This window comes from Amblyraja radiata, chromosome 24 (genome assembly GCF_010909765.2).
Source record: "Amblyraja radiata isolate CabotCenter1 chromosome 24, sAmbRad1.1.pri, whole genome shotgun sequence".
Lineage (NCBI taxonomy): Eukaryota > Metazoa > Chordata > Chondrichthyes > Rajiformes > Rajidae > Amblyraja > Amblyraja radiata.
In genome coordinates this window covers 8,580,425-8,606,113 of record NC_045979.1, presented here as the reverse complement: position 1 = coordinate 8,606,113, position 25,689 = coordinate 8,580,425, and the positions used below count along the sequence as shown (strand labels likewise).

Sequence of the window (25,689 nt, the reverse complement as noted above, 5' to 3'; positions counted from 1 at the left end):
CAGCACAGTCATATTCAGCGTCAACCCACAGTCCTGACTATTCCCATGTACGGCACAATAATGCCACAATGGATCCTTCTGGCCAGAGAGAGGGGAAATTAAACTGTGAACCATGGAAGCAAGGAGCCAGGGAATCAATTTGTGATGAGCAAGTAGTTCCTGCAGGTACATGAGAAATGTAGTTTAGTTTAGTTTTGGGATACAGCGAGGAAACAGGCCCCTCGGCCCACTGAGTCTGCGCAGCCCAGCGATCCCCGTACACTAGCACTACCCCACACACTAGGGACAATTTACAAATTTTACCAAAGCCAAATTAACCTACGCCTGTAGGAACGAACTGCAGATGCCTGATTAAACCAAAGATAGACTCAGTAATCATCATTGCCGAAGGCTTTATCATTTTTTTGATAGCTGTAAATTGCCCTTAGTATGTAGGCGAGCGTTAGAATTGAGAGAAAGTAAGACACAACTTTTGCATGTGGCTCCCTTTTCAAATGGATTTCTTTCTCCGTGAGTTAAATGAAAATAGATGTGTTGGGGAGAAAAGATAAGGTGAGGGTTAGGGAAGGCCATGTGTGATTGATGGGACTACTGGTGATGACTGAGCTGCAGTTTATTTTGGGCTGGTAGTCCTCTCCTCCCTTGCTCCCTTATTTGGTGCCTGAGGTATTTTAATGCGGCGGGGATTTCTCTCTCACTCAGTACCGAGCTGCCATCAGTCTGTGCACAACACACTGACCTTGTCCAGCAATGGCCGAGAAGGAGGCTGAAGAAGCGACCTCGCAGATTAACAATGAGGAAACAGCAGAGGGCCAAGAAAATGTTGAAGAAACTGACCTGGGGCCTTTTGTAATAATCCTTGGGTAAGTGTCAAACTCTTTACACTTGGTGCACTGCACCCTAACCTTGAGATTCTAATGCCGACTAACTACATGTTTGTGAAAAGCGTTAAAAGCTGTAAAACCTAATCTGTAGGAAGGAACTGCAGATGCTGGTTTACACCGAAGATAGACACAAAATGCTGGAGCAACTCAGCGGGACAGGCAGCATCTCTGGATAAAAGGAATGGGTGATGCTTTGGGTCAAGACCCATCTTCAGGCTGAGAATTAGGGGACAGGGAAACGAGAGATATGGAAGGTAAAGTGTGAAAATGAGACACCAAAGGAGACGAAGGGGAAAAGACTACATTTTCCTTGATCTTCGTCCCCCTTTGATCTCTCAGTCTGAAGAAGGTTCTCGACCCGAAACGTCACTCATACCTTCTATCCAGAGATGTTGCCTGTCCCGCTGAGTTACTCCAGCATTTTGTCTCTATCTCCCGTAAAACCTAAGCTGCGCTCCGCAGTTTAAGATTCTTGCAAAGGTAATCCACCGCTATCACATTGCCAACTCGACTATCATCCTTCTTTCCTATCTCAATATCAACTGCACCTATACCCTCACGATCAGCCTCATGGGTTGGATTGCCCCACTCGCTTCTTCCCTCAGCAACTGCAGTACTGGTGTCTACATTGTGTTGGCATGTTGGGAAAGAGGAAAACTTAGATACAAATCAGACCAAAAACAGCTATAGGTTGAATGACCAATGCTACAGTATTGATAAAGGGATAATGGAAATAGTTGATATTTAGCCAGGATGTTACAGTGGTGCAGTTGGAAGAGTTACTGCCTCACAGCTGGTAGAGACTGGGCTCGATCCTGACCTTGTGTGGAGTTTACATCTTCTCCCTTTGACTGCATGGGATTCCTTCAGGTGCTCCAGTTTCCTCCTGCATCCTAAAGATGTACGGATTTGTAGGTTAATAGGTTTCTGTAACTTTCTCCTAGCGTGAAGGGAGTGGAAAGGAAAGTGGGATAGCACGGAAATAGTATGAGCAGGTGATTGATGGACAACGTGGACCCAGTGGACTGTTTCCGTGCTGCATCTTATAATTCAATCAATTATCACACACAGCTTCACCCAGGAGGATAAATGAGCCGATGGTCCATTGCATCCGTGCTGACATCAACACCCATTTACAGTAATCCAATGTTATTCTTCCCACATTCCAATCAATTCCGCCCACGCTACACACAATCTATAGAGGCAAATCAATCGACTAACCCGCACGTTTTAGGAAGGTGGGAGGAAACTAGACCATCTTCTGGTACACTGCAGGGAGCATACAGTATGTAAACTCCATATAGGCAGCATCAGAGGTCAGGATTGAACCTGGGTTTCATGGAGTTGTGAGTGAGCTGTGTTACCAGCTGTGTTGCTTAGCCATTCCTATATTTTATAATAGATGGAAAAAAAATATGATCTAAGATCATGAAGCTACAGGGAAAGTTAATCACTGACAAGCAGAAAAAAATAATTCAGATTGCATGTGATACATGTATTAAATCTGAACCATTACAAGCCCAGCTTTATTTAGGTAATATAAGTGAGTGAATTTCGATCAGTCGAATTTGGCTTCATTTCATAATGGGTAGTAACTGCATGAAAACAAACACCATCTATTTGTTCTCTAATAGCACCAATCTTGAAGTATCTTCGTATGTCTGTAGGATGGACCTTCTGTTATTATTTATTGTCTAAGTATGGCATAGGTCAGTTTAGTGAGCACGCACAGCTCGCCTGCCAAAAGCTCTTATAAGGACACGCTGCCTCAGAATTCATCAGTCTGTGATGGGCATGTTCTGTGATGTTCTGACAGATGCTGCCATTTGGAGAAACTCACAGCAGGAGCATTTATTTAGGAAAAATGGCCTCACAGAGTATATCAGAGTATGTAGTGTTACATGTGCTGAATGTACACAGACACCAGTGACCTAAATATATACACACAGATATAATATTGTATACATCTCCTGTGATTAATTTTATCTTAAGTATTCTGAAAGATGTCATCACTGCTATGAAAGAGCTATCTTTCTGTAATGCAATACATGTTTGAGCAGGTATAAATATATATACTGAGGGAAATTTAGGTCACAGCCTTTTTGGACAATCGCCATAATGTTAGATTACAGCAATACAGGTTTCAGGCTTTCACTCACTTGCACATCCTGAGCAATATTGTTCATTGTGTGTGTTGGAGAGTTCATATGAATGTGTGTGAGACAGAAAGAGAGAGAGAGAGAGAGAGAGAGAGAGAGAGAGAAAGAAAGAGAGGGAGGGGGAGGGGGAGATGGAGGGAGAGAGAGAGAAAGAGAGAGACTGAGTATGTATTGGATTGAGTGTCAGTTCTACAGCTGGTGGAGCTGCTGCCTCATGGCATCAAACACCCAGGTTCAATCCTGACCTTGGTTGCTGTCTGTGTGAAGTTGCACGTTCTCCCTGTGACTGCGCGGGTTTCCTGAGTGTGATCTGGTTTCCCCACATCCCAAAATGTGCAGATTGTAGGTTAATTGTCCTCTATAAAATTGTCCCTAGTATGTAGGGAGTGGATGCCAAAATGAGATAATATAGAACTAGTGTGAACGTTTGATCCATAGTCGGCATGGACTCAGTAGGCCAAAGGGCTTAGAGTCATAGATTCATAGAGTGATACAATGTGGAAACAGGCCTTTCAGCCCAATCTGCCCTCACCGGCCAACATGTCCCAGCTACAATAGTCCCACCTGCCCACATTTGGTCTATATCCCTCCAAACCTGCCCTATCCATAAACCTGTTTCTTAAATGTTGGGATAGTCCCTGCCTCAACTACCTAGCTTTGCCTGAAAAAGTTATCCCTCAGATTGCTATTAAATTTTTCCACTTCACCTTAAATCTATGTCCTCTAGCTTGTTTCCTGGCATGCTGCATCTTTCAATCAATCAATGTGTCAGTATGTTCAAATAAATATTGAATATTAAATTAATATTTGAATATTAAATAGGGACACAAGAAACACAAAATGCTGGAAGTTTGAGCATAAAACAAAATTCTGGAGGAAAGGAGTGTGTCAGACAGCATCTGTGGAGCGAATGAAAAGATGACGCTTTGGGTCGGGACACTCCTAGACTGGTTGAGTTATATATTAATGATTTAGATGATGGGATTAAAAGTAACACTAGCAAATTTGCAGGTGACACAAAGCTGGGTGGTAATGTGAACTCCGAAGAGGAGTGACTTGGACAGGTTGAGTGAGTGGGCAGATGCATGGCAGACGCAGTATAATGTAGATAAATATGAGGTTATCCACTTTGGCAGCAAGAACAAGGTGGCAGATTATTATCTCAATGGTGTCAGATTAGGAAAAAGACAAGTGCAACAAGACCTGGGTGTCCTTGTACCGGTCACTGAAAGTAAACATGCAGGTAAAGCAGGAAGTGAAGAAAGCTAATGGCATGTTGGCCTTCATAACGAGAGAATTTTAGTGTCGGAGTAAAGAGGTCCTTCTGCAGTTGTACAGGGCCCTGGTGAGACCACATCTGGAGTATTGTGTGCAGTTTTGGGCTCTTAATTTGTGGAAGGACATTCTTGCTATTGAGGCAGTGCAGCGTAGGGTCACAAGGTTAATCCCCGGGAATGCGGGACTGTTATATGAGGAAAGATTGGAAAGACTGGGCTCGTATTCACTTGAATTTAGAAGGATGAGACGGAATCTTATAAAATTATAAAAGGACTGGACAAGCAAGATGCAGGATAAATGTTCCCAATGTTGGGAGAGTCCAGAGCCAGGGCCACAGTCTAAATATAAAGGGGAGGCCATTTAAAACTGAGATGAGAAAAAACTTTTTCACCCAGAGAGTTGTGAATTTGTGGAATTCTCTGCCACAGAGGGCAGTAGAGGCCAATTCGATGGATGAATTAAAAAGAGAGTTAGATAGAGCTCTTGGGGCCAGCGGAATCAAGGGATATGGGGAGAAGGCAGGCACGGGTTATTGATTGCGGATGATCAGCCATGATCACAATGAATGGCGGTGCTGGCTTGAAGGGACAAATGGCCTCCTGCGCCTACTTTCTATGTTTTCGATGAAAACAAAACTGCATATGCTGGAAATTCTAATTAAAGGCCTTTTGAATCTCAGTTTCAGCATTGTTTTCCTACCTGTCTCCTCTTTTTATTCATCTCCTATTTATACTTAATGCAGACTAATCAACTAACGAGGCAGACCTTCAACACCCTGAGCCAGCCTGCAGCATCACCAGTTGTGCATTCAGTATCTCTTTGTTCACATCCTCGCACAGATATTCCCTCTGCTCTCTCCACCCCTCTCCTTCACTGTGATTGAAAGCATTTCAACCCCTTCCATTGATGGAAGGTGCTTTGGCCTGAAAATTTAAGACGGTTTTCCCTCCACAAAGGATATCTGAACGCCATGATCTTTTGGCAATTTCTCATTCTCCATTTTTCCTGCTAGTCATCAGGTTTACTGTCTCCTCCTTCATCTACAGGGAGAGATACCAATGAATCTACCATCTATAGATATGCAAGGGTGCATCGATTCAGCTTCAGGAGTCTGGAGCGAGGACGTTTGTAAATTAAACTGGAAAGATATTTAAAAACAAGTATTTAATGAAACCATGAACATTTATTTCCCAAATTGTTTCTATGTGTTTATCATAAACTAGGATGTTTAATGAGGACTGTGGACATTTTGATTTTCCAACTAGTTCAGAAGACTGAATTAATAACGTTAGTGAACTGATTTATGTCAAATGAGTTTTATAGTTAATGAAATAAATAAATAAACATGCAACACTATTCCATAAATGTTTGTGGGCATTTTCTTTAATAATAATGAACCATTTTGTCCAGGGAGATTTTACAAAACGATTTAAAACCGTCTTCAAATCAATTAAAAGTGACTTTTCCGGTTTGCACCTGAAAAAAATCTAGAGTGTGATTTTCCTGCAGTAATGTTATTTAATCATTTAACTATCATCCAACACTGGGCCCACTTCCACCATGAACAGTGAATTCCCCAAAAAAGGCAGACCAAGTATCCTTCACCAATTCCGTATAAATGAATTAAAGGCAAATGGAAACAACAAAAGTACTGTATATGGAGTCATAAAGTAATAGTGTGGAAAGAAGCCATTCAGCCCAACTTGCCCACCGGCTAACATGTCCCAGCTACACTAGTCCCACCTGCCTGTGTTTGGTCCATATCCCTCCAAACCTTTTGTTTAAGAAGGAACTGCAGATGCTGGAAAATCGAAGGTACACAAAAATGCTGGAGAAACTAAGTGGGTGCAGCAGCATCTATGGAGCGAAGGAAATAGGCAACGTTTTGGGTCTGAAGAAGGGTTTCGGCCCGAAACGTTGCCTATTTCCTTCGCTCCATAGATGCTGCTGCAACCGCTGAGTTTCTCCAGCATTTCTGTGTACCTTCCCTCCAAACCTTTTTTAGACTGAGATGTAGTCTGTGGTCATTCTTGGCAAATGTCAGTTTGGGTCCATTACTCATTTTAAATTTTATAAATTGAGGTTTTCAGGATTATGAGATGGTTGACAGGGTAGATAAAGAAAAACCATACCCTCTGGGAATTGGTCAGCTACTTGAGATCATAGATTCTAAAACCTTGGGAAAAGAACTGCTTGAGAGCATGATTTTACTTTTTAGCTGCTTCAGAGACCCTGAGAAACATGGTTGATCCTAATCTTAGGTGTTGTCTCTGTGCAGTTTGCAGGTTCACCTTGTGACAATGTTGGTTTCTCACAGGGGCTCCGCTTTCCCCAGCCCAGATCCCAAAGACATGGGGATTAGTGGGTTGATTGTCCCTACTATGTATGTGAGTGTCAGAAACCGAGGGAGTTCGTGGGAATGTAGAGATAATGCAATGGGAATAGTGTAGGTAGTGCAAGTTGATGGTTGGCATGGATTTTGTGGGCTGAAGGGCCTGTTGTTGTGCTGTTCCATTCTATAATTCCTAGTATAAACATACTGGAAAGTATTTTAAAAGTGTGATAAAATGCTGTTCAGAATGAGAAGTTTACAGGCAAGGGGGAAGTGGGGATGTTGAACTAAATATTATTGTTTTTCCAAAGGGCCAACACAGGCACATTGGGTAAAATAGACTCCTCTGTGAGATTTTTGAGCTTAGTACTTCAGTGTTGTCTTTCAGTTTTGCTCAACGTAAATGCTACAAAATTCAGTGTACCGGAAATTGGAGAGAAAGTGCTGGTTATCTGTGTCCTCTTCAATTCAACACATGAACAAAAAGATATCATTGTAAATTGGTGACAATAGACAATAGGTGCAGGAGTAGGCCATTCGGCCCTTCGAGCCAGCACCGCCATTCAATGTGATCATGGCTGATCCCCAATCAGTACCCCGTTCCTGCCTTCTCCCCATATCCCCTGACTGCGCTATCTTCAAGAGCCCTACCTAGCTCTCTCTTGATAGCATCCAGAGAACCCGCCTCCACTGCCCTTTGAGGCAGAGAATTCCACAGACTCGCCACTCTCTGTGAAAAAAAGTGTTTCCTCGTCTCCGTTCTAAATGGCTTACTCCTTATTCTTAAACTGTGGTCCCTGGTTCTAGACTCCCCCAACATCGGGAACATGTTTCCTGCCTCTAGTGTGTCCAAACCCTTAACAATCTTATATGTTTCAATGAGAGACCCTCTCATCCTTCTAAACTCCAGAGTGTACAAGCCCAGCTGCCCCATTCTCTCAGCATATGACAGTCCCGCCATTCCGAGAATTAACCTTGTAAACCTACGCTGCACTCCCTCAATAGCAAGAATCTCCTTCCTCAAATTAGGGGACCAAAACTGCACACAATACTCCAGGTGTGGTCTCACTAGGGCTCTGTACCACGTGATTTGTACCACTGCCATTTTCATTCATCTTGATGCACCAATGCAAGGAGGAACAAGGATAAGAGCAGTTGCATTTAATGAAATGTACATCGTTGCCCTAATTTCCCTTGGAATATGCATGACCTGCACCATCCATGGCCATTCTTGGAATAACAGGACTCCACCAGCCCTGTGAAGTCCTAATGCTGTTCTAGACCTGTGATAACTCTCCATGCTTGCGGCACTGCTCCATGCATTTGATGTTTCTCCAGATGCCTGCCACTTCTCCAGGCCTGTAACATTGCTCCTGGCATGTGGTGTTTTTCCACATGCATGGCACTTCCCCAGGCCCATGAGGTTGCTCAAGGCTTGTGAGGTTGCTCCAGATGCATGCCACTTCTCCAGGCTCATAAGCTTGCTGTGATGCTTCTCCAGGTCTGTGATATTGCAGACCCATGAGAATGCTCAAGGCACATCCCAGGCCACTGCTGAAAAACGACCTCAGGATCCTTCATAACAATTTAATTCCCGCATGGCCCACACCACCATCCCACTGCCCACAGTTCCATAATGTACCCTACCCTTCCGCAACCTCTCCACCAATACTCTCCTGACCAAAACTCCTCCAATTCCAAATCTTCCCATCGATTGCCCACCACTGATCCTCCTGCTTACCTACCAACCTAAACCTTTCTTACTGATGGACATTGGCCACTACCGTTCCAAACCTTGATCCTCTGCCCATCTCCTGCCTTGGGCCAGAGCTACCCTCAGATTTTCATGTCCACTGAAGTGTGTGCAAAGACTGCCATCTTGTGCCATTGTGCAAGGCTCATTCAAAAGAGTGCAATTGGGATGTCAGTGAGGGGTTGGAGAAGGGGGGATGAAAGGAGGTTTACAAAACATTTGCTGGGCCACCATAACCCAACTAATGTGTCTTTGCAGGTGCCGGGCAATACCTTCGCAGACACCACTGAGCAAATTGATCATCTTCTGAACCTGTGTTATGTTCGGGGGAAAAGGCCGGGCAGTTTTCCCCTTTAAATCTGCCCTTCTTCCCTGTGTAGGCCAGGTGGTGAAGGGCGACATCAGTGCCTCCTCCTGTTGAGATAAGGAAAGTTAAAAATACATTTGAAATTCCATTTCTTTCAGCTGTGGCAATGAACACTGGAAAAACAGTCACAGGCTTCACTGGGGAAACATGTAGGGAGGGGCAGAGATCTGAAACAAGTACAACTGACTCTTGATCCGTCGGTGACACTAGAGTCATTGGGCTCATCTCACTGATCTCATCTGAGCTGTTATATTATAATAAAGCTTTCAGAGTTGCCATTTGGTCCTTTCATTCTTGCATAGTACATAGTAGACAGTACATGTGTCAGAGGTTATGGGGAGAAGGCTGGAGAATGGGGTTAGGAGGGAGAGATAGATCAGCCATGAATGAATGGCGGAGTAGACTTGATGGGCCGAATGACCTAATTCTACTCGTATCACTTATGAGTACTCTGACCACACGTGACAGGAATATTTGATGTATTATAAAAAAAATTATAGATAATTATTTATCTGTACATCACAAAGTGTACCATTCATAAATATATTAAAGCTCATTTGTTGTTTCTCATGTAGATACGCCAACCTCTTTCTCAGCCCCATCTCATAATTAGCATTGAGATAAATGCTAGTCAATGTGGGTGTGGTGATACTGGTTGTTTTCCAGGGCTACACTATTGCATGGAACATTTATCTTTGCTCATGTCAGAGACTCCCTTTCCTCACAGAAGATTTCTGAAGTTAAAATATATCAGCAAAGAAAAATTATTGGAGAAATTAAGAGGACTTTTGATCAAAGACTTCCAAAGGGCTTGCTCCTGTGTTGATTGATGCTGTCTATGACTACAAAGTAAAAATGCCTTAGGCTTGTTAGCACTATATTGCAGGATTTTTAAAATAATTAACTGCTGAGGAACCAGATTGATGATTCTGGTGCCACATCAGCAGATTGATGGGTAGAAAATGTAACCTTTATTTAAGGGATGAAGGGGAATAGAGAATGATGAGCCTGTTAGCCTTACACCTCTTAGTGATAAAATGCTTGAATACGTCATTATGGTCATGTTCAAAGATCATTCCCAAGCTCTAAGTATGACTAGACAGAATCCACATGGTTTTGAGGGGGTGGGGAATCAAGTTTGAGAAATCTAATAACATTTTTAGAAGATTTATCAGACAGGGTAGATAAGAAAAAAAATCTGAATTTTTGAAAGACATTTGATTAAGTACTGCACATTTGATAAGCTTGTAACATAAAATAGCTCAGAGAACAGTAAAGGGCCTGTCCCACGAGCATGCGACTGCATGTGGCAAGCGCGACCTAACGTGGTCGCTTGAGCCTTGCGGCCTCGCGGGGCCGGTCCCACTTCGATTGCCGGAGCCGTATGGAGTTGTGCGGAGATGGTCCCAACATCGCCCGGGGCTCTGAAAAACTAACACTGTCCAAAAATTCCGCGCGGCAACGGCCTGCTGGCCCGCAGCCGCATTGAGGCTGTACGCACCGCCTCGTACGGCCTCAATGCCGTACTTCCTGCGGACTTCGCTCGAACTTCACGTCAACTCGTACGGGATCACTCGACCTCCGCGCGGCCTCCGCTTCTGGTTTGGTCGCGCTCGCCGCATGCTCGTGGGACAGGCCCTGTACGGGGATCACTCGACGTCCGCGCGACCCCCGCTTCCGGTTTGGTCGCGCTTGCCGCATGCAGTCGCATGCTCGTGGGACAGGCCCTTAGAAGATATTGGATTAATTAACTTATAGGAAAGAGGAGTCATTTTCTTATTGACAAGCATTTAGCATTTAAAATGGTTGTTTGATTAAGACATCTTATTTTGTTCATGCCAATAACATATGCACCTTCTAATTTCCAGACAGCAGATGCCTTCTTCTTTCTTCAAGTTCCAGTTTAAAAATGTAGAATATTCATCTGGGAGGAATAAAACATTTTTGTGCTATTCAGTGGAAGAAGAGGGTGCGGAGTGTCGGAAAACTGAAGGATATGTGGAGGACGAGCACACAACTATGCATGCTGAAGAGGCCTTCTTCACAGACGTCTTCAAGGAGTGTGATGGCAAGCTGAAGTATTCCATCATTTGGTACGTGTCCTCCAGCCCCTGTGCGGCCTGTGCTTCCAAAATTGTAGAGTACCTGAAGCAGAGTCCCAACATCTGTCTCACCATTTTCATAGCCCGCTTATTCATGTGGGAAGAGCCCGAGATCCAACAAGGCCTGAAGCTACTGAAAGCCGCTGGTTGCCGATTGAGGATCATGAAGGCTCCCGAGTACAACTACTGCTGGAACACCTACGTCGAAAATGAGGGGGAATCGTTTGCACCCTGGGAAGACCTACCAACCAGTAGCTCGGCTTATGAAGGGATTCTTAATGACATTCTACAACATGCCTAGAAGGGTGAGGCATTTTGGCTTGTACCCAAATAATAGGGGTTGCCACAGTCTGTTGGTTTCCCCCCCCCCCCCCCCCCCCTCCCCTCCCCACCCCCACGTATATTTGCCGTGAGCACTCTTGTTTGTTGTGATTGATTTATACAAGGAACGGCAAGAGCAATGTTGTCAATATTGGACATTTGGTTAACATTTTATTGATTTATGCCAATAAAATTAGGGGTGAGCAGGAATGAGCCTTGTGGTACCAATCCCCACGTTTTAAAGTGTTTCCAGAGAGTTTCTACGAGAGGAGACAGGCACTCCAACTCTGAACACCCTACCTCTGTATACAGCTTGAGGGATTCTGTAATACTCTCTGGTACTGATGAATGCAAGCTGGTGCAAAGATTGCTATGCCAATGAAGGTGGTATTCGCTTTGTGGTCTGCCAGACTGTATCTCTACATTATTCTCTCAGTGAACAAACATAGGAAACAGAAGAAAAACCTTCCTTTGATTCATGGCAAGAATCAATAATTTTTTTTCACCAAATAACCAATGTTAAAATGCTTGCGTTAAAAACAGGTTTGACAACAGAGAGCCTGCAGTGCTTTTGTTAGATGGTTGGAATAGTGTGACGATGTGTATGTCAAGTTTCACCAACCCTGCTCCCGATCATGGTTTGCATCAACAGACAGGCAGAACAGGACACTTTTCAGAACGGTACCATAAAGGGGATGAACATTATTAAATAATAACAACAGGAAAAGATAGGAAAGCTTACAGCTGAGAATCTCAAATTATTTTCACTGGTGTACAACCTGCAATTAAAGTAGGATTTGCAGGTGAGGGATGATTGGAGCAGGGTGGAACAAACTAAGCGCTATTTTAAGGTTATATTTGTATTTTCAGATGCAATCATTTTATGCCCTTTTTCATTGTTTAAAGTCAGAGTCATAGAGGCAACATGTCCCAGCTACACCAACTGCCCGCATTTGGTCCATATCCCTCCAAACCTTCCAATCCATGTAACATTCTAACTGTTTCTTAAATGTTGGGATAGACCCTGCCTCAACTACCTTCTCCAGCAGTTTGTTCCTTACACCCACCACCCTTTGTGTGAAAAGGTTACCCCTCAGATTCCTATTAAACCTATGATTTAGACCTCTAGTCCTCGATTCCCCCAATCTGGGCAAGAGACCTACCCGATCTATTCCTCTCATGATCTTATACACCTTTATTAGATCACCCCTCAACCTCCTGCACTCCAAGGAATAGAGCCCCAGCTGACTCAACCTCTCCCTATAGCTCAGAACCTCTAGTCCTGGCAACATCCTGGTAAATCTAAGTTTTGTTTAGTTGCAAATCTTGAGACTGGTAAAATAAAGTTAGAAAATACAAGAATTATTCAGGTCAGGCAGCATCCGTGGAACGAGAAACAGTTAGCCATTCAGAATAAAGAATATTCTTTGATTTTAAATTGCTATTAAGACATGTGACGGGAATTGCAAGACTGAGGTGCTACAACAGCACTGGTGGGAGGGTGTAACTATGACAACATCATGCAGGCAGCAATGGAGTCATAGAATTTAAAATGGAGAGCAATGAAACTGAAAATGTTACAACGCCAAGCTGGAGTATTTTTGAAGAGCATATGTACAGACCTAGGATTTTTAATTTATTTCACTGAGAGTTGCATATTTACATTGTGAAAACACAGTGGTACAATTACTGATTTGTCCTACTAGAAAATTAAAGTATTTTGAGTTGCATATGCCACGGTGTAATATCGATGCATGCAGTTTTATCACAGGCGCAAGTGTGACGGATTAAAGGCATCATTTGCTAACATAATGAAGAACTTTAAACTGCATTGACTCAAGTGTGATTTTTTTTCTAACAGGCTGAAACTCCCCAGTGTGCATTTTTTGCAGGGGATATTATAATTTTATAACATCAGAGATGCTCATAACTATATTGAGAGCAGCCTCCATGTTCTCCAGCTCTGTGAGGGAGAAGCTGAATGCTTCTATGGGAGGGAACTGGGAGAAAACAGTCCCTCGGCTGAGGTAAATATCCAACATAAAAAGTTACGGAATATTACAAAGCAACCATATTTTGCAAGAATATATATTAAAAAAACCCTTATCAAATAGTAGCTGTGAAAGGTCTGAAAATTCTGAAAATAATCCCCACCTTAGGTGCAACAGTGACACAGTGGCTTCATCACTAACAAAAGGTGATGTGAAAACGGAACAAAATGGCACGGTGAATTTACATGCATAATGCTGTTCAAATGTCGAATGTAAAAAAATTATACCTTCTGATAACTGGATAGAGCAGCCATTTTATATTATTACATCAGCCTAGCTAGTCATTGTACTCATTACAACCCAAGTCTTTGGTGTTGTAAAACTCTCCCTCCATTTCAAATGCACTTTTAAAATTCCACACTGCTGTGGAGGCCAAGTCAATGGATATTTTTAAGGAGGAGATTGACAGATTCTTGATTAGTAAAGGGGCTGTCCAACTTGGGCGTCCGAGTTTAGAAGAGTTTAGGAGAGTTTGAAAAAATGTCATGTTGAAGACCTCCTTCGACTATGTTGAAGACTATCTACGACTACCTTTGACTACCCTCGATTACCTACGACTAACATGACGACCTACTACGACTAAACCTACAAGTAAAAAAAGTATTGATTTTTTCCATGGCGACCTTTTTTTACTCGCGGGCATTTTTTAACATATTGAAAAAAACGGCGCGACCTAGCTGAGGCCTCGAGTACGCGTAGACCACTCTCGAGCATGAAGGAGAGTTACGAAGACCTCCTACGACCTCGTGTTGACCATGCTGCGAGTATGAGTCGAGGGCAAACTCGCCTGAACTCGCGGATTAGGTCGCCCAAGTTTGACACAGGCCCTTAAGGATGTCAGGGGTTATGGGGCGAAGGCAGGAGAATGGGGCTGATAGGGAAAGATAGATCAGCCACAATTGAATGGCGGGTGAGACCTGATGGGCCAAATGGCCTTATTCTGTTCCTAGAATGTATGAACATGTTTCCCTCAAATAATCAGTCTTTTAGATCTTTTTTCATTTTTGCAATATGGAAATTCTGATATTTTTTTAAATTATGTTTCACTTATTTAAATTGACATTGTCTACTTTTCTAGTTTACTAAAAGCAACAACCTGAATTTCAACCATTTAATGTTTGACATTATTCAAATACATCCTGTTTCTTATGTTGATAGGTAGAGAAGGTGACACTTCAAAGAAACTTGGATTCCATGTAAATTGATCATAACTATGTCATGGAGATATGGAAACAATTGAAAAGACTAAATAGATTCCTGCCATCCCATATAGACGGGCTAGAGGATGGTGTGATCTTGAAGAAGTGCAGAATAGATTTACCATAGTAATACTTTGATTTCAAATTTTAAATTGAAAGGATATTTTACACAAAGATTACATTCCATTGAATTTAAAATATTCCAGAATGATTATACTCTGCAAGATCTTAAGGGAAACTGATAAGGATAAACTATTTTTGATGGTTCTAGGGATCTCTGACAAAGGACACTGCTAAGAGTTAGAACCTGGTTTTTCAGATTTACCTTGGGAGAGATTCAAAGTACTGACAAATATGGACTTCTCAGTACATGTATTTTCACACATGTATCAATTACTAAATTCAAATCTTTGACAGATTTTTATGGGGTGGTATTAAGGAACATAAGTCAATGGTGGGTATATGAAGTTAGTTTGCAGACAAGGTTAAATAGAAAAGCTGCCATGAGAGGAAAAGCACCCAATTCTGTTTCTCCCCTTCTGAATGAAAAGTTCATAGAATGTACTCACACTTTTGTGATATGCAGTAATTGGATTGAAATGTTCTATTCAGGACATTCAACTAGCAGGGGAAAGCTTTTAGTACTCGCTTGCAAACAAAATGGTTAATATATAGAGGACAATTTGCAGCCCTGTTGAGAGAGATTTCTGTCCATACTGCAGTATCACAATCATATATGAGGGAACTCGATACGTAGCATCAGCTGTTCCTTTCAAGTTCAGTTTTCATTCCATCAGATTGTCTCTGGCAACAGCAGCTATTTTTGTTTCATTTCAACTTTGGAAGATTTACGGTTTCATTGAACCAAGGTTATAATTGTTTGGTGGTTTGAAATCATGTTTCTCTCAAGAGCCATCTTAGCAAAATATTTTAAGCAGTTGTTTTTCGCAAATACAGAAAACATGCACAGATCAGACTTTGAAATCAAAGTGACGTGAAGAGATACAACAATGCATATACCTCTCGTTATAATGAACCATGGTGGGGGTGGGGCGAGGAAACGGTAGCAGTTATTGGTGATTGTCCGCTATAACCAAAGGGGGTAAATATGTACAGTATTGGAAAAACAACCAATAAACACACTAAACAATCAACAAATAGAAAAGGACACAAATTACATAACACTTTAAACATTGTAAATAAAAGTCTGCATACTGTAAGATTTGCTCCAACCACCTCGTGGTCACTCTGTGAAACAACAAACTCAGTCAATGGACAATAGTCAATAGACAATCGGTGCAGGAGTGGGCCATTCGTCCCTTCGAGCTAGCACCGCCATTCACTGTGATCATGGCTAATCATCCACAATCAGCACCCCAGTTCCTGCCTTCTCCCCATTTCCCTTCACTCCTCTATCTTTAAGAGATCTATCTAACTCTCTCTTGAAAGCCTCCAGAGAATTGGCCTCCAATGCCTTCTGAGGCAGAGAATGACACAGATTCACAACTCTGTGTGAAAATGTTTTCCCTCATCTCCGTTCTAATTGGTTTACCCAATTCTTAAACTGTGGCCCCTGGTTATAGAAAATAGACAATAGGTGCAGGGGTAGGCCATTCAGTCCTTCGAGCCAGCACCGCCATTCAATGTGATCATGGCTGATCATCCCCAATCAGTACGCCGTTCCTGCCTTCTCCCCATATCTCCTGACTCCGCTATCTTTAAGAGCCCTATCTAGCTGTCTCTTGAAAGTATCCAGAGAACCGGCCTTCACCGCCCTCTGAGGTAGAGAATTCCACAGACTCACAACTTTGTGTGAAAATGTTTCTGCATCTCTGTTCTAAATGGCTTACCCCTTATTCTTAAACAGTGGCTCCTGGTTCTGGACTCCCCCAACATCGGGAACATGTTTCCTGCCTCCAGAGTGTCTAAACCCTTAATAATCTTATATGTTTCAATAAAATCTCCTCTCATCCTTCCAAACTCCAGAGTATACAAGCCCAGCCACTCCATTCTCTCAGCATATGATAGTCCCGCCATCCCGGGAATTAACCTTGTAGACCTACGCTGCACTCCCTCAATAGCAATAATGTCCTTCCTCAAATTAGGGGACCAAAACTGTACACAATACTCCAGGCGTGGTCTTACTAGGGCCCTGTACAACTGCAGAGAACCTCTTTGCTCCTATACTCAACTCCTCTTGTTATGAAGGCCAACATGCCATTTGCTTTCTTCACTGCCTGCTGTACCTGCATGCTTACTTTCAGTGACTGATGAACAAGGACCCCCAGATCTCGCTGTACGTCCCCTTTTCCCAACTTGACACCATTCAGATAATAATCTGCCTTCCTGTTTTTGCCACCAAAGTGGATAACCTCACATTTATCCACATTAAACTGCATCTGCCACGCTCTGCCCACTCACCCAACCTGTCCAACTCACCCTGGATCCTCATAGCATCCTCCTCACAGTTCATCCTGCCACCCAGCTTTGTGTCATCTGCAAAGTTGCTAATGCTACTTTGAATCCCTTCACCTAAATCATTATTGTATATTATAAATAACTGCGGTCCCAGCACCGAGCCTTGCGGTACCCCACTAGTCACTGTCTGCCATTCTGAAAGGGACCCGTTTATCCCTACTCTTTGTTTCCTGTCTGCCAACCAATTTTCTATCCATGTCAGTACCCTACCCCCATTACCATGTGCTCTAATTGTTCCCACTAATCTCCTATGTGGGATCTTATCAAATGCTTTCTGAAAGTTCAGGTACACTACACCCAATGGCTCTCCCATGTCCATTTTCCTAGTTACATCCTCAAAGAATTCCAGAAGATTAGTCAAGCATGATTTCCCCTTCGTAAATCCATGCTGACTAGGACCAATCCTGCTTCTGCTATTCTAATGTGCCAAATGTCCTTTGTTCCTGTACGAATGGATGCCTCAGTTCCAACAGATTTTGTCCACTGTAATAAAATCTGTTTTAAAGAGGTCTGTAATAACGAGGATTAACTGTAGTCTAAAGCCTGTGGTTAGTTACTATTAAGATCACAGTTTGAGAAGTAATTTCATTTCATCGAAAACTTAGATTTTTAAAGATAGTCTGCTTTATTCTCCCCCCCTATAAATGTTTTTCTTGCTCATCATTTTTGTTAAAAAAAGCAAAATACATAATAAAAACTGGTAGTAAAAAGTATTAAATGCAACAATGATATTGCATGTAGACAAAAGTGCTGGAGAAACTCAGCGGGTGCGGCAGCATCTAAGTAGCGAAGGGAATAGGCAACGTTTCGGGCCGAAACCCTTCTTCAGATGATAATTCTTCATAACCCTTATCATGATATTGCATGATACAATTTCATAAAATAGAGGCCAACAAATTAGATTTCACCTGTTGTTGGTGCACTCAAAAAATATTTGTATTTTGTGCTCCAACCACATAAGGTTCCCCTCATAATAGGGAACTGGGACTAGCTCAAGCAAAGCCATGAACCTATGCTACGTACCAGAACTTCAAACTACAAGGGCATGGAATTCGAATCAATCAAGGTTTCCCTAAAGGGAATTGGATGGCACTTGAGGGAAAACTATTTTTTGGCTCACCGTGAGTGAAGGCGAAATGAGATTGATTGGATTTAGTCTATATCATGCTTGACATAATGGATCAAATGGCTTCATTTGCTGGAGTTGTTGAATGATTCTTTATTTTAGTTTACATTGTAGCGGTAGAGTTTCTGTCTTACAGCTTGCAGCGGCAGAGGCCCTTGTTCGATCTCGACTACGGGTGCTGTCTGTACGGAGTTTGCAGTGTTTTCTCACGAGGTTTCTCTGAGATCTTCGGTTTCCTCCCACACTCCAAGATGTGCAGGTTTGTAGGTTAATTGACCTGGTATGTGTAAATTGTCCCTAGTGTTTGCTAATGGCATTAATGTGGAGGGATCGCTGGTCAGTGCAGACTCGGTGGGCCGAAAGGCCTGTTTCTCTAAACTAAACAAGTCTTGATTTTCTTTGAAAAAATCAGCTGTGTCAGCTTTTGCAGGGTGAACAGTCCAAGGAATGAAATACTGCACACCAGGCAGGCAGCACTGCAATGAGGATGGAAACTGTTTCAATTATGCGGGAGGAAAGAGCTGTCTGCAATCGGCACCAATTTAATCCACGTATAACTATCTGGCCAGGAACATTTAGCAAATAAGTGTGTGATTCTGCACCTAGAAATTAATCTGCTCGCAAACAAACAAAGACTAATTTCACCCATCATGGATAATGTGCTAAGGCACTGCTGCTTGTCTGAGCCTGGAGGTCACATGTTCAAACCTTATTTCAGAGACTTCAGCACAACTTCAAATTTTAGTGCAATCCCAAGAACATTTCTGCATTGTCAAAATTTAAACAACTCTATTTGTGCTCTCATGTGACCATAACTCAATGCAAGTTCAACGAACAGCAAGGGACTTGGAGTCCTGACGGATATTAATCACACTAATAATCACAATCAGAATTAGTCCACAGAACATAAGTCAAAAGCCCTGCTTGCTAAACTCTACCAACATTGTCTATTAACTGTTATATGTAAATAACTGTGTATTACTTCTCTTTATTATAGAATATTCAGTGCTTTCAAAGCCAAATACTTCAACTCCATTTGGCGCAGTGGGACATCGGGGAGAGAAACCAAACTCACATATTTTATTTCACTTGGACTGAACTGAGAGATTTGCTTTCCTTCTCATCGTGCATCACAAGTTTATTGAACATGTTCTGATCGTCTTCTACTTCAGTTCATAGATGGTAGCTAAAGTGTTATGTTCCAATGAAGAGAAAGTTCTAAGCTACCCAATAATGAGCGGAACATTTCATAGTGTAGGTTTGGAATAAGGTAATAAAAAGTTGTTTCAGACATAGAATGCCAATGTAGTGAATATTATTGCGCTATATTTAGTATCCAAAATACATCCTGCTACTTTGTGCCGTACAATAAAACATTGGCTTTATTTTTGTGCTGCTCATTTCTTTCATTTGAAGTGCTAATGTCTCTGCAGGCATCTCATCTCCAAAGACCAATCATAACTAAAATTTTAGAACCCTGATTTCAGGATTCCCAATAGGATAGAAATGAAAATCCTATGATCTACAAAAAAGTGAATTTCACACCTTTCAAGTTGATCGATAACCAACCTGTTCAGATGATTAACTTTATACTGCCTGTACAACATCTAAGGTGGACGCAAAAAGCTGGGACAGCTCAGTAGGTCAGGCTACATCTCTGGAGGAAAGGAAAAGGTAATATTTCAAGTCGAGATCCTTCTTCAGACTGAGTCATGGAGAGGGAAACGAGAGATACGAAAAGTTACAGGGAACAAATGAATGAAAGGTATGCAAAAGGACAAATCAAAGCTAGCAACAATGTTCAAAGAAAGGTGGAGCCACATTGCTCCATCGTTGGCTGTGGAGGTGATAGCAAGTGATACAGTGAAATTAAGCAGGACAACAGTGAACTATATTATAACACCTGTAATTATTATGTTAGAATTTTTTCAGATTATAACATAATAATGACAATAATATTGCAAGGATAACCAAGATTATGGGTAGTGATATTTGCTCTTTGTTACTCTGTTATGGACCTGTGAGGTTCACTATGCTGGTCCAGTTGCCTTGGAATAAATACATTACAAATTAAAAATATTTGATTGATTTTGGGTGGCCTGTTGTGTATCCCAACAACCAGATGAAACAGAAACAGCTGTTGTTAAGGAGGTTCACCAGGGCACACATCCATGACTGTCAAATAAGATTTCAATCAAGAATTTTGTTGTCAGAGCACATTAAGAATGTTTCTTAACCTACAAAAAATAAAGATACAGTTGATTTGTTCTCTTGCAAAGAGCAAAGGATGAGTGATCAAGCATGTTAATATCAAAAACCCTGGTTGGCAGAGAATGATGTGTGGATGTAGAGGCAGGTGTCTTCCTCCATCGCCCTAGTGAGACAAAAGACAAACTGGGGAACCTTGTATTCTGCTTGGGTAGCTTGCAATTCAATGGCATGAATATTCTCCTACACCCCCTTTCCCTTGCACACAAAAAAAAAATGCTTAAGAGGGACAGGCCCATAAGCATTCAAGTCTGGAAAGGAATAATATATATAGGCAGATACAAAAATAATTTGAGGTGTCAACAATATTTCCACACAAGTTCTTCAGATGCACTATAACACCACATCAAATGTGTCTGGACAAACAAGACCATATTAGATTGATAATCAAACAAGAGTTCTCTATATTCAGCGGCAAGACAAAATTGCAGCTTAATCATACCACACTTCATAAAACAAGAAGCTACCAGTCCTTATAAATGTAAAATTCACACAATGAAAAATATTCTAAAACATCTAGAATTCTAGCTTGCTGTCATTTTCTAGACCAATTTGCTGATGCAATTTTCATTTGCTTCAAGGCCCATCATTTTGTCATTCAATGGCTCCTGCCATCAAATGCTTCTTAGACTAGTTTCAGTCTCCTCCTAACGTGCTATATGAAGAGAACGTGTTTCCCCTCATTAAATTTAAATTTGATTGCAATTCTACTGTTTTACCTTGCATATTCAAACTTTGATCTGTAGTCAGATTTTGGCAATGTATTTAGTGAGCATTGATGGCGTACTGAGTGACCTTACCCGTGGGGTTAGCAAGTTGTAATGGGCAGACAGCCGAACAAATGCTGAATCATTCCATGTCTATTAGTAGCAGTATCAGTTTACCAGGAGACTAGCTGGCAACTCCTTCAAGCCAGCAGCATGCTGTCAATATTTTAAATAGAACTGAAAAACCTTGAGATTAAAGAGATAGTAGTTACATGGAAGCTGTATGGCTAACGGTCAAAGCAGACATTAGTGGTCAGGAAATGTTTTCAGACTCAGGGAAAATAGTGACGTTTCCTAATGGCCACTATTGGAACTACTGCTGTATTTAATACATTTTTAATTTGCAAACAGACATTAATTTCAAACTCTGCAGGCAAGACAAAACTCAAATGCAGTATATTGAATATACTAAGATCTTCAGACGGAAGTGATGGGCTTGGGAAGGGGCGGGATTAAGTTTCACAGCAATGTTTAGTAATTCATTTGTATATTGCCTCATCTATTTCAACAATACAAAACAATTTTGAATGATAAGTAGGAACAGGGGTCTTAGACACAGATAAATAAGTCACTGAAGTTGGCAAGCAAAACATCAGGCTGTTGTAAAAATGGCAGAGTCCTTCCTTACTGATAGTTACATGCTATATAAAAATATATTCAACTTATGCAATACTGGTGCTGGCAGATTCTTTAGACCAGTTCAGGAAAGTATAAAAGTTTTACGAGATGCGAGGGCTGTATTAAAGTGGAGAAAGAAAATTGAGCCATTTTTATTATCAAAGTATTAAAGTGAGATGGATAGAGCTTCAAATCATGTGGTTGAGAACGAGCCTGCGAGATGTTTCCAATTGCAAAAAGATTGATATTTAAGGTGCAGCTCTTATATATGTTTAAGTAAATTGATGAAAATAAATTAGGTAGATATCTTTATGCAGAATTTTGATTTTGTGCACCACATACAGTGCCCTCCATAATGTTTGGGACAAAGACACATTATTTATTTATTTGCCTCTGTACTCCACAATTTGATATTTATAATAGGAAAAAAAAATCACATATGGTTAAAGTATACATTGTTAGATTTTAATAAAGGCCATTTTTATACATTTTGGTTTCACCATGTAGACATTACAGCAGTGTTTATACATAGTCCTCCCCATTTCAGGGCACCATAATGTTTGGGACACAGCAATGTCATGTAAATGAAAGTAGTCATGTTTAGTATTTTGTTGCATATCCTTTGCATGCAATGACTGCTTGAAGTCTGCGAATCATGGACATCACCAGTTGCTTGGTGTCTTCTCTGGTGATGCTCTGCCAGGCCTGTATTGCAGCCATCTTTAGCTGATGTTTGTTTTGGCGGCTAGTCCACTTCAGTTTTCTCTTCAGCATATAAAAGGCATGCTCAATTGGGTTCAGATCGGGTGATTTACTTGGCCACTCAAGAATTGGCCATTTTTTAGCTTTGAAAAACTCCTTTGTTGGGATCACTGTCTTGCTGTAGAATGAACCGCCGGCCAATGAGTTTTGAGGCATTTGTTTGAACTTGAACAGAAATCATTATGCTACTACCATCAGCTGTTCTATCATTAATGTAGACAAGCGAGCCAGTACCTTCAGCAGCCATACATGCCCAGGCCATAACACCCCCACCACCGTGTTTCACAGGTGAGGCGGTATGCTTTGGATCTTGGGCAATTCCTTCTCCTCCATACTTTGCCCTTGCCATCACTCTGATATAGGTTAATCTTCGTCTCATCTGTCCACAAGACCTTTTTCCAGAACTGTGGTTGCTCTTTTAAGTACTTCTTCGCAAACTGTAACCTGACCATCCTATTTTTGAAGCTAACCAGTGGTTTGCACCTTGCAATGTAGCCTCTGTATTTCTCTGCATGAAGTCTTCTGTGGACAGTGGTCGTTGACAAATCCACACCTGAAGAATGTTTCTGATCAGTCGGACAGGTGTTTGGGGATTTTTCTTTATTATTGTTAGAATTCTTGTCATCAGCTGTGGAGGTCTTCCTTGGCCTGCCAGTCCCATTGCGATTAATAAGGTCACCAGTGCTCTCTTTCTTCTTAATGATGTTCCAAACAGTTGATTTTGGTAAGCCTAAGGTTTGGCTCATGTCTCTAACAGTTTTATTCTTGTTTCTCAGTCTCATAATGGCGTATTTGACTTTAATTGGCACAACTTTGGTCCTCATGTTGATAAACAGCAATAAAAGTTTCCAAAGGTGATGGAAAGACTTGAGGAAAGACTAGGTGCTGAGAGCTTTCTTATACCTGCATTAAGGAGGCAATTAAACACACCTGAGCAAATACAAACACCTGTGAAGCCACGTGTCCCAAACATTATGGTGACCTGAAATGGGGGGACTATGTATAAACACAGCTGTGATTTCTACATGGTGAAACCAAAATGTATAAAAATGGCCTTTATTAAAATCTGACAATGTGCACTTTAACCACATGTGATTTTTTTCTATTACAAATCTCAAATAAATAAATGATGGGTCTTTGTCACAAACATTATGGAGGCCACTGTAAAAGAGTCCAATCAGGTTTAATGAAGTGATCAGACTGCACTAGAATAGAGTACACCCTAGGTCTGGCATTCAATGTAATTATGGTCAACCTTTCACATCAGCACCATCTTGGCTGCATTCCAACTTACCTCTTGAAAACACAACGAACAGTATAAAATTCTCTGGGCAGAGAACAAATATTTACAACTCTGTGAAGAAATGTTTCTTATGTTGAGATTATGACCTCCAGCTCTCGCATTGAAAACTCTAAAAAGAGACAATGCTATAATTCCCCTCACTTCAAACTCTTCACTCAAACTTTCCAAATTCTTTATTTAGTATTATGTACACGCGTCTTATTACATGCAGTTTGCAACAGAATCACACTCTTTCCACCATTCAATGGTGATCCTGTGGTTCCATCACTGAATGCATACACCATTTACATAGCATGTATTGCTAGGGATGGGTGGGGGGAGGGGTGGGGGAAGGATGGGGAGAGGAGAAAGGACATCATATAATCACCAATTAACTAATAATAAAAACTGGAGCTTTGAGCTTGCAACTCATCTCCCCCAAGCAAAATGATTAATTAGAGTTTACAGAATAAATTGACTATCAATCTGTGCTGTTCATCCATCCCACTGACATGACTGTGGAATACCGATTCCCGGATCCAAGGCCAGAGCATCTTGCACTTGCCCCAATTCCAGCTCATATCAATCCCTTGTTGCTTGAGATGTAGATAGAAATACAACCGTCTATTTGTTAATGTACATTGAGAAAGCTGGCTCAGATACTCCTCCTTTACAAATGAAAAATAAATATACCTCTTCAGGTACCTACCTTCATTCCATAATCCAACATTTCAGGACCTGTTAACACCAATGTCTACTTGGTATTTATGGCAGTTTTAAAAGATGATTGAATTGACTGCGTTTGCAGGCCCTGAACGGCGGTGGGGGGTGGTGGCATCGAATTTTTTATTACTTTAGGGGGGAAAAAAGGGGGGTGCGTTCGCACCCTCCGCACCCCCCCTTCGGACGGCCATGGTTTGACCTCATTAAAAGCACCCTTTGTCCTTTTACAGGTTTGCGGCAACCCTACAGCAGGATTCTCTAGAGAGTACACAGTGATGACAATATTCGTGTCCTTAAAAACATCTTGAATTCTCTCAGCAACTGCATTCCAATTCAGTTTGTCTAATCCACAACCAATCCTTTAAAGAAAAAAAAAAGCCACTTATGTTAGAAATATATCAGTCCATTCAGGCCTTCAGTGAAAATAGGAGACAGAGACAGTAAATGCATGCTGAAATCTTCAGTAAACAATGCAGACTGCAGTAGAAAGTTAGTGGGTCAGGCAGCACAATCCAGAGTTCTTCCAGCATTCATTTGCTCAAGATTTCAGCATATGGCTCTCCTGCCCTTCAACCATTTCTCACCCAGACTTGTTCTTGCCGACATGCTTCCTTCCTCAAATTGATCCAAACCATTGTCTATCCATTTTCCTCCACAATATTGCCAATTTCCTCCATGTTGCTACAACTGCCGAGTTCCTCCAGTAGTTTGTTTTTTACTTCAGTGATGCAGAATGCTTTGGCTTCAGATATAATTTGTGTACCATTCTAACTATACATCTAAACTCCAAAGGATGACACAGATAATGCCTTTAGCCAATTAATCAGTATCAAAAAAAGTAGATGCTGGCACCATCTGCAAAATTAATGTTCTAACAATTTCACATTACCATGCAACCACACCCAGCATACATTCTTGTTCCCACCTACCCCCATCCCATTATAACCTTATAGATCCTTCCCAGGTTATGAACCCCTGACTTATATATATAGATTATACATACAGGCTATCAGGTCGGGAGCTTGGGGAAACCATGGGATGGATTTGCCTGCTGCTAAGGGGCTGCAGGCACCTTCCGTTGGTTGGGAATTCTGTATGCAGCAATATTCAAATGGTTGAGTTAAAAGCCCTCGACAGTTCTCAGCAAACGGAACCTTCTCATAATCTAGGGTGGATCTGTAGTTTTTTTTAAATTAAATAAATTATTTTAAATAAACAA

The 25,689-nt window shown here is 41.6% G+C and overlaps 2 protein-coding genes and 1 long non-coding RNA gene across 6 annotated transcripts in view; 1 reads left to right on the top strand and 2 right to left on the bottom strand.

The window, feature by feature from the left end:
• Window positions 1-625: 625 nt before the first annotated feature.
• apobec2 (apolipoprotein B mRNA editing enzyme catalytic subunit 2) lies at window positions 626-19,435 on the top strand. The gene is made up of 3 exons (XM_033042362.1): window positions 626-863; window positions 10,642-11,180; window positions 19,048-19,435. Exons 1-2 carry the CDS (start codon window positions 751-753, stop codon window positions 11,174-11,176), a joined length of 648 nt encoding a protein of 215 aa, XP_032898253.1. The 5' UTR covers window positions 626-750; the 3' UTR covers window positions 11,177-11,180; window positions 19,048-19,435.
• On the bottom strand, window positions 3,568-6,611 carry LOC116986742. The gene is made up of 3 exons (XR_004415563.1): window positions 6,318-6,611; window positions 6,065-6,095; window positions 3,568-3,592 (listed from the first exon to the last, which is right to left on the bottom strand). It is a non-coding gene; the product is annotated as an uncharacterized LOC116986742 (long non-coding RNA).
• LOC116986739 (ADP-ribose glycohydrolase OARD1-like) overlaps window positions 8,642-25,689 on the bottom strand; it is a 30,306-nt gene continuing 13,258 nt past the window's right edge. The window contains exons 6-7 of one of the 4 annotated variants that reach the window (XM_033042359.1): window positions 24,668-24,829; window positions 23,919-24,552 (exon numbers count right to left, since the gene is read on the bottom strand). In XM_033042359.1, coding sequence (XP_032898250.1) covers window positions 24,513-24,552; window positions 24,668-24,829 — 202 coding nt within the window. In that variant the 3' untranslated portion in view covers window positions 23,919-24,512. Of the gene's footprint in view, window positions 8,821-19,679; window positions 19,756-23,918; window positions 24,830-25,689 lie in introns of those variants that run through there. The other 3 variants (XM_033042361.1, XM_033042360.1, XM_033042358.1) reach the window with 3 other exon arrangements.

Coding starts and splice junctions, on each gene's coding strand:
- apobec2 (XM_033042362.1), top strand. CDS start 751: ATGGCCGAGAAGGAGGCTGAAGAAGCGACCTCGCAGATTAACAATGAG. Junction 864..10,641: donor CCTTTTGTAATAATCCTTGG/GTAAGTGTCAAA, acceptor TCTAATTTCCAG/ACAGCAGATGCCTTCTTCTT.